The sequence below is a fragment of the Priapulus caudatus genome, unplaced genomic scaffold (genome assembly GCF_000485595.1).
Source record: "Priapulus caudatus unplaced genomic scaffold, Priapulus_caudatus-5.0.1 Scaffold73, whole genome shotgun sequence".
NCBI classification, from domain to species: Eukaryota; Metazoa; Priapulida; class Priapulimorpha; order Priapulimorphida; family Priapulidae; genus Priapulus; species Priapulus caudatus.
This window is the reverse complement of record NW_014577134.1, coordinates 53168-69998: the sequence shown is the minus strand read 5'-3', so window position 1 is coordinate 69998 and position 16831 is coordinate 53168. Positions and strand designations below refer to the sequence as shown.

Genomic DNA, 16831 nt, shown 5'->3' with positions numbered 1-16831 from the left:
AGTACTACTACTAGAATTTACAAAAAAATGACTCAAATTTGCGATTTACTAAAGAAATTTAAAGAGGACGGGAGAGAACTTCAATACGGTACACTATAGACTTTACAGTCATAACTAAGTTCAGCACTGCTGTCTTATAGCTAAGTAGGAATATGATAGCTGAAGGCTCACCTGCATGTACCCTGTTTACAAGGCTTCACAGTCAACTTATACGAGATCCGTACGTGTTGATCAGTTACATTTGCCTGGCATGATGGGTCCGTCGTTTCAGCCCACTGCCAAGCGGCCTTGTCTAATTGCTGTTTTGATGGCATCTCAAGACATCAGAGAGTCGTAACAAGCACGACGCAGAGGGTACTAACTGAAATATTCATTCCCGGAGATTACAAGTCACTGTTAAGAAATTGTTTACTGCAATTCAAACATGTAATTTTTCACCGCCAAAAATGGCGGGATGTGGAGTTGCACTAGAGAAAACATGATACCTACTTTTCTAAATATTCTAAAAATACAACTGACCACGAGGAATATATTGAGAAAACCTAAATATTTCAATAGGTAAGTCATGAAGTATGTTGATAAAATTGAAGAACATCCGAATTTTTGTTAGATAAATCACAATGTAATCACAGTAATGCCATGAACAATTAAAATCAAGAGCGCATTCATCCGGAGTTCAGGTTATGTTGGCGCAGGCAGGAAAACATGAAACTGGGCGTTAATTCATGTTTGTGAATGTTGCTGACAGTCAAGAAGCACTAACATGTGGTGAAGACACCGTTTCACGAATGTGATAATAATATCTTCGTATAAGGTACACATAGTTTATAATGAAATTACTGAAATAGCAGGTGGTTCGATGCCGGATTAATTGATTGTGGGCTCGGTAACGTTGTCGTTGAGTCTACTGTCAGTACTGACTACTGTACTGACACTGACACTACAGTAGTCACACACACACAGTGACACGCGCACGCACGCACGCACACAGACACACGCACGCACGCACACACACACACACACATCTCTCTAACTCGGTTAGTAACCCATAGGCGTAGCAAAACACGTGAGTTAGTACTACCGTATCTAGCTCCAAGAAACGGTATTGCTAGGGTTAGAATACCGTTTCAAACATTGGCTGCAGCTAAACACGTAGTTGTCTTATTTGCCAAGTATTGCCAAAGAACACTTCATCATCACTTCACTTCACATCATATCACTTCACATGTGATATATCAAATGAATCAGTATACATCCACCTTCTTGTAACCATCAGTGCGCTACGATGCGCTGGGTACTTATGGGGTTATACAGCGACTTTTTGTGACAGATGCAACCAAATTTATGAATTTGCCACCATGTTTGCTATCATTCCGACTGTGACTAAAATCCGCAATGGATCGAACAAGGGAAATTAAACGATCTGCGGTCTTTATGTAAACCACCCCTACATCCGAGAACATGTCATCTAAGGTTTTTACAAATGTGCCAGACATTTGTGAACATCGTTTCACTTGCTTTGATGTGTAATTGCTATGAGAGCCATCGTGCAGCTATTGTACTATTTCTGTAGTATTTTCTAGCGAGTCTTTTCCGTTTCGGGTTTTTTGTGTCTCTCTTCCATTGACTCATGCGCAGTGTAAACATGGCGGGTAAAGTTGATATGCTGTGAGAATTAGCAGATTATACAATGAATTAAGAGATACATTCTAGTTTAGAAGCAGGACAACTGTGAGTTAACGTTCATATTTCAAACAAGGCAAGTCAAAGGTGGTAATAGAATAGTTTTATTTCAGATATACAGAGTTATTCATCTAGATCTGCAGAGGTGATAGGTTTTTTGTATGGAAGGGTGTCAGGCTGTATAGACAATCCGTCGCACAGCCTGGTCGGGCTATACCGTATCTAAAGTTGGAGAGTCCTAGAGCGTGTTTTGACTCTTACTAATGACTGACTTTTTGTGGTAGCACAGGGTGCGAAATTAACAGGAGTCCGGAGTCAAATACTCCCTGATTTACTGTCGGACTCCCTAATTTGACATACGCAGGAGTCTGTGTGACTCCCTGAAAATTCTGCCATACTAACTAGTTTGTTCTGGAGCACGGCCTCGTTGAATTACCGTATTTTTTTAGCAAATGTCCAAAGAAAATTTGGCAGATTTGAAACCGCATGAATCTTAAAAATAAGCACATGCGTTATTATTAATATCTTTAATTTTGAACCTCAGACTGCGGACTCCCTCATTTTGCTGCGGACTACCTCTTTTTGAGGGTAACGTCTCCCGTCTGTTGGACTCCCGTGTTCACAAGTTAATTTCTACCCCTGTAAAAACATGATATGATATACCACCAATCACATGGAAATTGATCAAAGTAATTACACAACTTACTTCCCCCCCCCAACAAGCTCAATGCAGTGTACAAGTGGGCAGAACATTGAAGCAGAGGATAGTTGTGGAGTAAATCCTGCGATATCGTACTATCTTTATGTGATATCTTCAAGCCAATGTCCGAATTCGGAATTGTTACAGTTTACCTGTTATAGCTTTTATCCACGTGCGTAGACCAGGCCAGATCCCCAAAACACAGAAAGATGTGGCAACTGCGAGATAAAAGTTTTGGCTGTTGTATTGTGTCAAATTGGACATTGGTTTGAAGATGTCTAGTAAAAATAGTAGGTGAATGCATGCATCATCTAAAAGAAGGTGAAAAGGCATTATTATCATAGAAAGGCAATCATAGATAACATAACCTGTAATCTGAAATTCCTGTTACTGGCAGTTTGAAATCATGAGTGTTGGCTGAAGTTTATCACAAACAACAGCAACATGTATAAACTATGGCTTTGTAAATTTTATTGTGCTACAAAAGCAATATGCTATATATAGTGTTTCTCTTTCTATATTCCCTACATGCAATTTCTTCCACCTTGCTAAAACTTTAAAAGTTTATTGTGGCCTACTAAGTACTATCACGAGGCCATCCTTAAAAGATGTTTGCTGTCCCCGGACCCATGATTTTTTTAGTGGGTAGGTAGGTAGGTCTTCTTTTTTTGTGAGGCATAATAGTTATTTTAAGTCTGTTCTTGATGTTTTCCACACATGCTAAAAATGTCTCAGTCTTAACTATGAAAAATGTTGAAAAAAAATGGAACCCAAAATGTTAAAAAAAACTTGGGTCGTGGCTATTTTCGTAGGTCGGTCGGAGGACAGCAAACATATAATTTTTCAAGGATGGCCCGACTATGCATGCGTTCTAGCAGTGAATTGTTGCTCACCTGTGTAAATTTCAATCTTATTTTACTGTCATCTCATATGGTCAACACATCATCTTCATCATTTACATAATTGTGCATAGATCTATATGTATCATAAAATAATATAGGTTATTTATGAATTTTACATTGTTCTGTGATAAATGTAGATGTATGGATTATATTTGGGATGCATAAGACATGTAAAGTGTAACCACGAACATATCACCAATAGTGTGCTATACCTTATACACTATTTAGGATCAGAATTGTGCCACAAAATGTCAGTAGTAGTGAGAATACATCTAATGTACCTTTCCACAATTTTTTGTTATGTGGACTGATAGTGGCAGAGCTATTTTTGTATCACAAAACTATGAACCCTAGTATGATTATTGTGGCATGCACTGGCATCCTAGCCTTTTTCTTGCCTCCTTATCATAACTCCTTATCATAACTCCTTATCATAATCACAATGCAGATGCACTTAAAATAATTACAGCATGTTTAAAATAGCTACATAGCAACTGCTAGCTGAAAAATACAAAATACAATTCAATAAAGAATTAAAGAATAGCTGAGAGGAATGAATCAATTGGACATTTTGGGGTGAGATATTGGCCTTAAGTAAAAATAGCACCGTATGACTTTTTTCTTGGATAAAAAATTGCAAGTCTGTGCAGGATGCATGGTGAAAGTTCTGATAAAAAATTGGAAGCATTTAAATCTCTCACCGGCTGGTATTGCAAACACATGCACAGCTCAATTGCATCGACTTGGTTTGTATAAATCTAGGGCTTTGCCAGTTCCAGCCAAAACCCAGTGATGTTCTCCAACTATGTGATTAGATCTTGGCAATATCATTACAGCAGGCGAATATGATAAGGTGTTATAGACTGACTACCAAAAACGTATAGGCCCTCACCAATTATTCATTTATTTGCTAAAATGAAGTTGAAATGATATAGTGTAAATGTAATTCTAATAAAGTGTGAACTGTTTTGTGTGTGTGCATGTATAGGTGCTAGAAAAGACCTCTGAGAGAAATTGGATGCATACATTACATATAGCGGCCCTAACCAATTTAATACATACTTTAACCTATGCATTTAAATACATTTTAGGTCTTATCCAACTAAGTACACGGTTTGCATCCAGATCAGCAGGATGGACAGTGGTAAAAAAGACAAGGAAAAGAAGTCAAAGTTTCTGATTGGGTCCTTTCGACTACCAGAGAAAGAGAAGAAGAAAAACAAACATAAACATCATTATGGTGGGCCACAATACATACCACCAGCTCCAGGTAAAAATGTTTTGTTAAGTCATGCATTTACTACTAGTCACATTATCTAATGGGATTAGTTTGTTGCTAAGTTTAAAAAGTTAATAATTGTGATAGGTTTGACATTTGCCTCTTTGTAAGAGACTTGGGATTCAATGAATTTGCTTTATTATCAAATTTATTTATTTAATTGCCAATATTATGATATAAATCTAGAGCTACTTTTTAGCTTATCTGACGTAGTCAGATGCAGCTTGTAGAATCGCATGATCGTCCGGCCGTCCGTGCGTCCGTGCGTCCGTCCGTCAACAGTTGGGCACAAATCTTAACCGCTCGACGTATGGTCACGATATTTGGGACGTGGGGGGGGGTAATCCGAAAACGAGTTGGGATGTTGAAGCTGGGGTCAAAGGTCAAAGGTCAAGAGGTGTAAAAGAAGTGGGAACATTCCTTCCTTAACTTAAGGTATAGGGAGGAAATGCAGAATTGCGGCACACATCTAAACGGCTCGACCTAGGCTCGTGATAGTCGGTGTATAGCATCATGGTAGGAAAACCATCACTGACCTGGGGGTTTTTTTTTTTTCTTATGCCGAAATGGAGGTCACAGCGTCAAAGGTCAATGGGGCACAGGGCAGATTTTAGACATTTTTTGAGGACATGGTCTGACGGAGCGCATTGAAACTTTTTTGTTCAGCTAGACCTAGCATTTTATAGCTTTATTGAAAGGATCATGAAATGCTACTTTCTGCTGACATGCGAAGAGTAAGGTCGTCGATAACTTTTGACCCTCAAGGGAAGGGTTAAACATGGATTTGGTTTACTGTTAGAAAGAATATTGACTGCCGGGTTTGCTAGTAGAATCTATACATGCCTGGATGTATGTGGCTACAAGTCACACTGAAATTTTAAAAGCTAAATTTCGTTGAAGAAGGTTTATGCTCCTTTAAATCATAAGAGAAAGGTTCTGATACCATCCTGTGCCTTCCACTGTTTAGGGCGCGGTATAGTGAACACATTTGGAACTAACAGGTTTATTAGAATCCCACCACTCCACCACAGAGTCACCACAGTAGACGTTAGATGAGCGCTGTCGCTCCGCGGCACTTGTTATCTATATTTATTTTTGCTAAAAAATGTGCTTTTATACTTGTGTAATGTTGTGCTGTATCTCAGAGAAATATGTGCATTAGATGCATCAGGTGACTATCGATCCTAGTCTTTGACCACCACCTATCGAAGAAGCAGGTAGCGATTCAATTAAGCATCGTGAAAGCTTGTGTCTTAACTGAAATCTGATTGTTGTAATATTCTCAGGTGGCTATGGAATGTTGGCGTCAGAGAATGCGCCTCCCGATTCACAAGTCATGGCGGACCCTACAGCCGACATGACAGAGGAGGACATCCTTTATAACTTCGAGAAGATGTTGGATGATATGAACTTGACGGAAGAGAAAAAGAAGCCACTAAGGGATCGACCCACAGCGGTAATATGTCGCACTGAAATGATTTAATTTTATATTCATGCCTTTGCATGAAACGTGTATGTTGGTATAGTAACAAATTTATAGTTTTGATACATGAGAAGTTACTCCTTGCTTTAAGCTCTGAACACTGTGGGGCAGTTTATGCATACAGAATAGTTATGACTGCATAGACTTGCTGCTGCTTTACTTGTGGCTGCTTAATTTGCCATGACATTCGGGTTAATTTTGTATGTTACTTTGTGATGTCTTTAAATGCATAATTGCCTATGTGTCTCCTTAGGATTTGTGTGGCTGCATTTGATTAGACGATAAAGGGATTAGATTAGATCAGCTTTGAAATGCCTTTTAAAACTGAGTGAGAGAGATCCCAGTGACGCCGGAACCTCATCGTGACTCTGTTTAACACGTGCCACTGCTTCGTTTCTCCGCAGGTGAAGCGCGACATGCTGTGCATGCACCTGAAAGGAAGCGCGCAGATGAGCAGCAAGTTCCGCCGCGGCGATGCGCCGTCCTTCTACGTCAACGCGCTCGCGAACCCCAGCATTCCGTACGAGCAGCTGCTGCAGCTGCTCGAATCGCTGCGCGTCTCTCTCACGTCGAACCCGATCAGCTGGGTGATCGACTTTGGCCGCAAGGGGCTCGACCTGATCCTGCGGCACCTGAACGGCTGCTACCAGGAGGACGACCGGCGCGTGGTGCGGCGCATCCAGCAGGAGTGCATCAAGTGCCTGAAGGCACTGATGAACTGCAAGTTTGGCATCCAGAACGTGATGCGTCACGAGGAGGCGCTCGTCATCCTCGCGCGCGCGCTCAACACGAACCTCGACGGCGCGATGGCCGACGCGATGACGCTCATGGCGGCCATCTCGCTCATCCCGCCCGACGGGCACGACAAGGCGCTCGCCGCCGTCACAGTGTGCGGCGAGCTCGAGGGCAAGGAGCGCTTCGGGCCGATCGTCGCCGGGCTGACGTCGGAGCGCAACCCGGCGCTGACGGTTGCGTCGATGACGCTCGTCAACGCCTTTGTCAGCACGCCGGAGGACCTCGACTTCCGCATGCACGTGCGCAACGAGTTCATGCGTGTGGGCCTCGTTGACCTGCTGCCGCAGCTGCAGACGTCGACCAACGAGCAGCTGCGCATCCAGGTGAACGTCTTCCTCGACCACAAGGAGGAGGACTTTGAGGACTTCTCGCACCGCTTTGAGAACGTGCGCGTGGAGCTGGACGACGCGGGCAACTGCTTCGCGATGCTCAGCGGCTCGCTTCTTGACACGCCCTCCGAGCCGTACTTCCTCTCCATCCTGCAGCACCTGCTGACAATCCGCGACGACGCGCTCGTGCGCACCGCCTACTACAAGATGATCGAGGAGTGCGTGTCGCAGATCGTGCTGCACCGCAACGGCTGCGACCCGGACTTCCGCGCGACGAAGCGCTTCCAGCTCGACCTCGAGCCGCTGATCGGCGACATCGTCGAGCGCTCGCGCGTTGAGGTTGGCGAGCAGCTTGAGCTGACGCGCAAGCTGGAGAGCGCGCTCACCGCGCAGCAGGAGGCCGAGGCGAAGGTCACGCAGCTGCAGGAGCAGCTGAGCAAAGCGGCCAAGGGTCTGCCCGTCTCGCCGGCGAGCGGAGGCCCCGCCGCACCTCCGCCGCCGCCCGGCGGTGGTCCTCCTCCACCGCCGCCGCCTCCGCCACCTGGTGGTGGTCCACCGCCGCCACCGCCGCCACCTGGTGGTGGTCCACCGCCACCACCGCCGCCACCTGGTGGTGGTCCGCCGCCACCGCCGCCCGCGCCGGGTGCCCCTCGTCCTCCTGGGCCACCGGGACCTCCAGGACCACCAGGAATGCCATCGCCCATCGGAAATCCAAACCTCCTGCCGTTCGGAATGAAAGCAAAGAAGAAGTATAATCCTGAAACTCCTCTGAAGCGGGCCAACTGGGAGAAGATCGCGCCGATAAAGCTGACGGAGAAGGCTTTCTGGGTGAAGGTGCACGAAGATCAACTGGAGAAGGAGAACATCTTTCACGGTTTAGTCGATCAATTTGCATCCTCGAACAAACGCATGCAGGAAGCGAGCGAGAAGATGAAAGAGAAAAAGCAGTCGAAGAAAATCAAGGAGTTGAAGGTTCTCGATGCGAAATCTGCTCAAAACCTTGCCATCGTGCTCGGATCGATCAAAATGCCCTACGATGAGCTTGCAAATGCAATCAAACAGTGTGACGATAAGTTGACTTCATCCATGCTGGAGCAGCTTTTGAAATTCATGCCAGAGGCAGAACAGTTGAATCAGTTGAAGGAGTATAAGGACAAGTATGCTGAACTGTCTGAGTCAGAACAGTTTGGTATTGTCATGTCTGGTATTAAACGTCTCATGCCACGGCTCAGGGCCCTGCTATTCCGAAGGCAATTCGATGACCTGGTAGCCGATATCAAACCAAGTGTGGTCGCAGCAACGGCAGCATGCGAAGAGGTGAAACAAAGTACAAAGTTTGCAAAGATTTTGGAGCTAATTCTCTTGATTGGCAACTACATGAATGCTGGCTCACGAAATGCTCAGTCCCTTGGTTACAATATCAGCTACATAACACAGCTAAAGAATACGAAATCTGTCGACGGTAAGATAACACTATTGCACTATCTCGCGATGACGATAGAGAGCAACTATCCTGCCCTGACCACTTTCCACGACGAGCTTATCCATGCTGACAAGGCGGCAAGAGTCTCACAAGAGACGCTCCAGAAGAACGTGCTCAGCATGGGTAAGTCCGTGAAGGATCTGGACAATGAGTTGAAAAGCTCTGCGAATCTGCACAGTGAAGCGGACGATCGGTTTAACGACGTGATGAACCAGTTCCTCACCAAGGCGACCGAACAGTTTCAACTGCTCGAGAGCATGTCCAAGAAAATGGACACGCTGTACAGCGACATCGGCGCGTACTTTTGCGTCGACACGAAGAAGGTGTCGATCGACGAGTTCTTCTCGTATGTAACGACGTTCATAACGGAGTACCAGAGTGCGCACAGGGACAACGTGAAGCGGCGCGAGACCGAGGAGAAGATTCGACGCACGAAGGAGGTCAAGGAGAAGACACAGCGCGAGAAGATGGACCGAGCGCTCAAGAAGAACGCACTGGTGGACATGACTGTAGACGATGACCAGGAGGGAGTCGTCGACAGTCTCCTCGAGGCGCTGCAGTCTGGACAGGCCTTCGGGCAGCGACAGCGCAAGCGAACGCCGAAGGGATCCCACGCGGATCGTCGGGCCGAGCTGAACCGATCGCGAACAAAGTCCAACATCGTCGGTCCGTCGCCGCCTAAAGGCTCCGAGCGCAACAACAATGATCTAGAGAGTATGCTGATGGGAGCCGGGGAGAACCCAACCCCACTCCGTACTACCAAGGGTCGTCCTAACAGGCAGCGAAGAGCAGTCGCGGCCGATCGTAACCGTGAACGCGTTTCTGTTGCAAGCGATAAAGACGATGATGACGATGGTGATGAATTACTTCAGAGGTTGAAGGCACTGTAGTTTTGTTATCGATGACTTGTCTCTAAGCCCACGGAATTCAGCTGTTAGTGTCTAAATGGTTCTTAAAGGGTTTCTTCGTATATTGCAAGGCATTTTGTGTACCCATGCTCTATTGGCTAGCTCTGGTGTGATTACTTTCCTAATAAGTAATGTGTCATAAAGTAGCTATCATGCTACCCTCTCATGTTAATACCTATACATCAAGTACGATGTGTGCATCTCTACCACAAGTAACTTATTTTGTCTCTTTAATGAATTAGGTTAATCAAATATATCAAATATAGTAACCGAGCTCATTCAAAACTTAATGGTGAATTGTCTAAGTGTACTCAGTAGGAAAATGAAAAGCGATCGGATAGCCGGAAAACAAAAGAAGAAACCTACTTGCAGACACATTACCACATCATATCAGTCTCAGTGATCAAGAATATGTAATACATATCCTTAGGATGTTACGGAGAGTCACAGTATATAAATCTTATTTGCATTTAATTATTACAAAAATGGTTTACATATCTAGTTGTAGGAAGAGTATATTTGTAGTTATGTATTCTTACAACTCGTTTCAGGTCTAAACTTTATCGCAAAATATGACTAGTTGAGACAGCATAGGTTGCCTACTGTCACTTGTAAAAGATAAAAAGATACATTTGCTATTATTGCAATTGCAGTATTTTCTCATTGTTAAACAATTATTGTCAGGGGTATGTTATAAGACAGGTAAAAAGTAATCGGATATTTTGGTAAATATAATAGTCTCACAGTTTTCATTCCTTACTAGGTTTTACTCTGCAAGAAATTTGCAAAGGTTGAGAGTGAGACAGTATATCTGCTGCTATGGTGAGCTCCTTAGGTGGTACTTGATGATCCTACGTAATGATAGGAATTGTTTATGGCCACTTTTTTATAACTGTTTCTGTGCATACCCGTCCTTGTCTTGTGACAAAGTAACTATGATAGTCACATGAAACAGTTTCACACGTGTATTGGCAGCCACATACAAAACCGATTTAACACACCAGTAATGTAAATTTACTGGAATGTTACTATAATGCCTAATTTCCTTGAATATATTGTGATGGTTATGCAGGGCATAACATATCAGGTGAGATATCTTGTTATTGAATAATGTAGATTTCACTATCTGATTATAATTATATTTTTCTATTTGGGCTGGTGAAATTGTTAAGGATTAGGATCTTGGTGAATTTATTTTACAAAGACCCTAGGGGGAGTGAGTGGCCCTTTAGAGCAGTGATGGTTTTCAGGATACCTTGTCACTAATTGTGGTATCGTTGACTGTTTGGAATGATTACGATTGTACTATGACTGTTAACAAGAGTAGATAATAACATTATGTTATATGTTATATTATCTACTCTTGCTGTTAATGGAAGTCAGATGCGGTCAATCTTGATGCGGTTACTATTATATCAAACGTCGCAGAATCAGTTGTCATTTCTTACCATCACGTTCAGTCGTAATTAGATTTTATACATAGATATAGACCCTGACACAGACATAGAATATCAATCGAAAAAGCAATACTTCTAAAAGCACAATGTAATAGTGCATTTCTAGGTGAGGTGAAATAACCCACGAGTATTTGTAAAGAACAATAGAAAATATGTGACATACTGAAACACCAATGTAAATTCCATGTAAAAAACAAAACAAAGGGAAACAAAGGGCTATTTGTTTTCACATTGGCTCAAATCTGTCTTTAGATATGCAAGGGCTTGTTAAACATATACGCATGTAATTTGAAGTCAACGTGGTTATGGTATTGTATGGAAATATACAGTGAATGTATCTTATCTGGATTGGTAGATTTTGTAATAAATAGTACATGTGTTATTGGGTTCAGTGTGTAGTTATGGTATCAGTGGCAAGCAGATTGTTAAATATTTGATAATAATAACTGGGCTAATATCAAACTGTTTCAAGCAGTTTATTTACGGAGCATCTTGAATATTTTATTTGGTATTAGGCTTGCCTACAAGGGATTGTGGTGGATGTATCTAAAATGCCAGGTGCATAAATTCTCTTTCCATCTCTGGTAGTCAAGTGCTTGGAAATTATATAAGAATAAATATCAAGAACTGTGTTTCTCAGTTTCAATGTTCATGATGTTTTGAACAACAAGAAATTGCCGTGGCGAAAAATTCAAGAAATTGTTTAGTCAAAATAGATTCTAAATGTTAGATATTTGAAATACTATACAAAATGTAGATAATTACACAGCATTGTCATTACTTTATTTAATATAACGGACATCCAGTAGAAACCAACTAAAACTACAATTGATAGAACCACTTTTATTTTGCTCTGAACCAAAACACACTGAGTCACATCGTAGAAAACCTGTTTCATAAACAGCTCATAGAAACTATGTACTCCTATTAAAACTGCTTTTTTATATGTAGTTTATCGCTCTCACGTCCTCTCAGAAGTAAGGCACCGATAATAATGACGTGGCAGGCATGCAGTGCTAAACTACTGCTAACAGTTGACGGATACGTGTTCCAACACAACTCCACCACTCCAAGCATGAATATTCTGAAAAGACAACATAGCTTCACACAATGACTGCTTGTTTATCAATACCAAGCTATTATAGAAAAATATGGACATACAGTTTCATCTAATGAATTTCACGTTTGCTTGATCTATTAGATTAACTCATTTAAAATGAGTTAGTTTGGAAGAAAAACAGAATGTATAAGTAGATAATTATGAGAAACAGCTGCTAAACTAATGAGACCGAGCTCTAAAGAAAGTCAGCAGGCAACTGTGTTAACTTGCACCTCTACAGTAACTGAAAGGTACACACCAATACATGTAACAAGCCAACTATTAACCTTACCGCAGTACTGTCGGAAGCCTGGCACTCCACAGAAGGTATGGCAATGTGTGATAGTACCACACATAAAACTGATAATGAAGAGATCTGCTAAATGCTATTCCAAGCAAATTAGAAGTGAACAGTAGCGTTAAAATATCTGTTCAAACTGTTAAGCGATGTAACATAAAATAACAGGAATAGAGATTTGAATGAAGAGAATAAAGTGATATTTAGTACAGCCATAGAACCAAAATCTTACATAACAATCACCAGGGTGCAAAATTAACGGGAGTCCGGAGTCAAATATTCCCTGATTTACTGTCCGTGGAGGAGTCCGTGTGACTCCCTGAAAATTCTGCTATACTAACTAGTTCGTTCTAGAGCACGGCCTTGCGGAATTACCGTATTTTTTCAGCTAATGTCCAAAGAAAATTTGGCAGACGTGCAACCGCATGAATCTTAAAAATAAGCACACGTATCTTTAATTTTGAACCTCAGACTGAAGACTCCCTCATTTTGCTGCGGACTGAGGGTAGGGAGTCCGTTGGACTCCCGTGTTCAAAAGTTAATTTCTACCCCTGAATCACTATTATAGAAATGATACAAAGAAAGGACTCAAAAATATAGAAACAGAATGTATTCACTTATACAAAGGATACCATTAGCATTTAGCAGTTTTTTCGACCCCTTCGTCTGCAAGAGAGCCTTCCATCCGCCAAGGCAACTAAAGAAATTCATAATTGAAACTTTAGTCAATTTTATTAAAGCGATTCACACTTCACAAACTTCAGTAGACTTATTATCACTACATTACCTCGTACTGGAGTTCTAGTGCTGGAGCATGATTACTCATTGATGAAATGGAAGCTAGATAAAAATGCACAATTGTGATGTTTACATCAGAAATCAAACACTAAACGATACATTAAAACAGTTATGCTTACATGTTAAGTAATAAGGAAAGTGTTTGCATTACCTCACCCAGTGTCTTGCAGCAAAAGTGCTCAGAAAAGTTAGATGGCCAACTAAAAGTGCAACTTGAAAGTATCGATTCAGAAACATCTCCTCAGACACACAGCGCCAGTTGACAGTCCAAATGTAGAAGAACTGACGGCCAAAGTCAAAAGACATGATGATGTAACCCCATGGGTTCGCTAGCAGGAAAGGCAGAGCCAGCAGAAACTGCAAGTAGACCAATTACATATTTAAATACTCAGCTGATTGTGTAATTCAAAATGCAAATTAGACCAAGCTATATCAAGCAGGACCAGTGTTAAAAAATGTTTACCTTGATGGTTGAATCGAGTACAAAATGTGGCACTCAATTGAAATTGTATATTTCATTTTCATATAGATTTCAATCTAAAATTACTTTTATAATTTTATATTACATTAATATATATATATATAAAACCAGGCATAGTATAGTTTTTACAAAATTAATATACCTGAATTAATGCACACAGTGCAATGTTGAGGAAAGCTCCAACAATCCCTTGGGTAGCCAAGAGAAGCAGGAACAATGCAGGTGCAAACAGCAGTATGTTCATCTTCACTGATACAGCCAAGCTAGAAGAACATAAGAAATGTGTAATAATTCACAGCCAGAAATCGGGTATTTAAATTCAAGTACAGGTAAGTACCTTCTTTTGTTTTAGCATATATGTATTATTCGAAATTATATAATAATAATAATAATAATAATACAAATTTCTCTTACTTCAGCTGTTACCCAGTATAGAATCCACTATAGTACAGGGTTTCAAATTAATGCGAATCTGGAGTCAAATACTCCCTGATTAACTGTCAGACTCCCTGTGGCTTCTTGAGTTTTGCTATACCAATTCGTTCTGGAGCACGACCTTAATGAATTACCTTTTTTCAGCAAATGTCTCAAAAATGCCTGTGATCACTAGCCTGAATTCCCCTACTACAGGGTGGAAAATGGACCGTTGCTTACTCATTTAAATTCTGTTCTTTTAACCCTTACCATTACACTCTATCTCTTCAGGTGTGAAAATTCAAGAATTTCAACAATATCTAGTGACATTGCCATTTTTGAAATTTGAACTGCACATTCCCGCAATTTGTTAGGGACTCTGTCCTTTTGAGAGTGCGGAATCCATTGGACTTCCACGATCAAAAGTTAATTTCTACCCTTGATATTATACTACATAAAGTCAAGAGCACATAAGGAACAAAGCAGATTATGTGCTTTTGATGAAGTATACATATAATATCAAGAGCTAATAAATACCTATTTAGGTATTTATTAGCTCTTGATAATATGATTAGTCGTACCTGAAGAATATGCAGCCAGTTGTCCATCGATTTTTTAAGAACAACAAAATGGCCAGGTACAGAAATGTCATTGCTACAGGGTCATTAAACAGCCGCAGAATGTAGATAGAATGGATTCTATATGAGGCGCAGCACATGAAGAAGAATACATATGGTGGCACCTGAAATTAGAATACGTTATGCAACTTAACGTAACAATAGGGTTAAAATTTCAATTCATAAATTTATATGATAACCTAGCAAGGTATCTGTTTTATGTATAAACATATATGGTAACGTAGTAATTTCAATTCTTCCAAATCTTGTGAAATTTGTTATTACTTCATTAAATATTTGATTCATAACTTTTATTAATACCTTTTCTGCCTTCCTATATATGCTAAATACAGTAACAACTGTGAGCATGTACAATCCCATAAATATATACTGCCCAAGCCGGATGTTGGATCCATGGTCGGTTATGTAGTATAGAGCACCATATATGTATACAAACCCAGCTGGGTAACTGAAAGAGAAAAGAAGCATGCCAGAATAAAGCTTTCTCAATAATAAATGGCAATGACCGAAACTAATAAATCTTAAATATATCTAACCATGGTCATAGAATTTGATATAGTAAACTCTACAGCTCATTCTATAAAAAAAAGTTTAAACTTTAGTGAGGCTTTATTATACATAGTGTATTGTTTCTTTAGCATATTAATATAACTTATTTAATTTATAAGGTTAAAGATTCAAGATTCTTAGATTTTATGAGATATATTATTTGTATTTATGCAAATATGATATGCATAAATACAAATCATTTATCCGATAAACATATGTTTACAGGGTGCGAAATTAACGGAAGTCCGGAGTCAAATACTCCCTGATTTACTGTCGAACTCCCTGATTTGATATATGCAGGAGTCCATGCAACTCCCTGAAAATTCTGCCATACTAACTTAAACTAGCCTCGCAGAATTACCATATTTTTTCAGCTAATGTCTGAAGAAAATTTGGCAGACGTGCAACCACATGAATCTTAAAGATAAGCACATGCGTTATTGTTAATATCTTTAATTTTGAACCCCAGACTGCGGATTCCCTCATTTTGCTGCGGACTACCTCTTTTTGAGGGCAGGGAGTCCGTTGGACTCCCGTGTTCAAAAGTTAATTTCTACCCCTGTGTTTATAATATCTAAGATTACACTAAAGGTCCAGTATCTCCTTTTAATTGTGTATAGTCATATGTGCCATTGATAACACCTTCCACTTCCTGCATGTAAGCTCTCCAGTCTATCTCTGTATCTGAAATACAATGGAATGAAACAAATACATTTTGAAAGCTACAACAATAAATATATGCATGAACATATCTATAATGTAAGATATATACATAATTATAGATTATATATGATCATCGCATATGCTGTGATTAGAATGGAATTGTTACATTATAGTTGAACTGCCTATTACAAATAGTATTTACATTATGAGATAGAATTAGAAGAAGGGCCCAGCTGTGCTTTTCGATATAATCAATATAAAGTCAATATATAAGAAATCTTTGTAAAAAAATGACAATTTGTCATATATCAGTCAATTTTCCTAAAAAAAATTTTGAATTGGCAATGATAACTTAATTTATAGGCTTTATCATTAGATTGATTCATTGATTGATTAGATTCATAATTGGGAAATTCCTAATGTTAAATATGTTTCTCCATTGACTTCCATTATATAATTGGAGATACATTCATGCAGAAAACCTTTCAGCTAAAATATGTACATTTATAAATGCATATATTGGTTATTTGATTATGTAACATGGTATCGTGATAATGCTGTGAGAAAAAAGTAGTTTAAACTTAATCCCGTAATCCCGGGGGGGATGGGAAGGATGCATCCCCCCCGCTCTTGAAGGAGGAGGGGATGGCCTGTACAAATATCCCCTCCTGAGATTCAAAAAAAAGAAAAGAATAGCCAACCAAAAAGTATGGTTGCAAACATACAAAAACACGTGAAATTGTGAGAAATTGCAATTCTTACCTGTGTTTTAATACATGTATTATTACTATAGTAACCTAACTGTATACGCTCTCTGAAATAGGGTTGAGATAGTGTCATCAGACATGAGAATATGGCCCACAGTATGCCTC

The 16831-nt window shown here is 40.5% G+C and overlaps 3 protein-coding genes across 3 annotated transcripts in view; 1 reads left to right on the top strand and 2 right to left on the bottom strand.

Annotated features, from left to right (window-relative positions):
• Nucleotides 1-463, bottom strand: part of LOC106821432 (ubiquitin carboxyl-terminal hydrolase 48-like) — a 45977-nt gene extending 45514 nt beyond the window's left edge. The window contains exon 1 of the mRNA XM_014826229.1: nt 172-463. Coding sequence (XP_014681715.1) covers nt 172-314 — 143 coding nt within the window. The 5' untranslated portion in view covers nt 315-463. The remainder of the gene's footprint in view (nt 1-171) is intronic.
• Nucleotides 464-673: 210 nt separating this feature from the next.
• LOC106821436 (protein diaphanous homolog 1-like) lies at nt 674-11658 on the top strand. Its single transcript, XM_014826231.1, has 4 exons — nt 674-814; nt 4377-4555; nt 5851-6020; nt 6452-11658. Exons 2-4 carry the CDS (start codon nt 4420-4422, stop codon nt 9542-9544), a joined length of 3399 nt encoding a protein of 1132 aa, XP_014681717.1. The 5' UTR covers nt 674-814; nt 4377-4419; the 3' UTR covers nt 9545-11658.
• Nucleotides 11659-11773: 115 nt separating this feature from the next.
• The window catches only part of LOC106821437 (dol-P-Man:Man(5)GlcNAc(2)-PP-Dol alpha-1,3-mannosyltransferase-like), a 6404-nt gene continuing 1346 nt past the window's right edge, over nt 11774-16831 (bottom strand). Inside the window, exons 2-9 of the mRNA XM_014826232.1 lie at nt 15881-15980; nt 15048-15195; nt 14691-14851; nt 13838-13958; nt 13366-13571; nt 13049-13113; nt 12411-12546; nt 11774-12103 (exon numbers count right to left, since the gene is read on the bottom strand). Of these exons, the coding sequence (XP_014681718.1) occupies nt 11947-12103; nt 12411-12546; nt 13049-13113; nt 13366-13571; nt 13838-13958; nt 14691-14851; nt 15048-15195; nt 15881-15980 (1094 nt within the window). The 3' untranslated portion in view covers nt 11774-11946. The remainder of the gene's footprint in view (nt 12104-12410; nt 12547-13048; nt 13114-13365; nt 13572-13837; nt 13959-14690; nt 14852-15047; nt 15196-15880; nt 15981-16831) is intronic.

Bases quoted from the DNA above. Each gene is read 5' to 3' on its own strand.
- LOC106821436 (XM_014826231.1), top strand. From the start codon at position 4,420: ATGGACAGTGGTAAAAAAGACAAGGAAAAGAAGTCAAAGTTTCTGATT. The intron at 4,556-5,850 runs GTAAAAATGTTT...TAATATTCTCAG, and splicing joins ATACATACCACCAGCTCCAG to GTGGCTATGGAATGTTGGCG. The intron at 6,021-6,451 runs GTAATATGTCGC...GTTTCTCCGCAG, and splicing joins TAAGGGATCGACCCACAGCG to GTGAAGCGCGACATGCTGTG.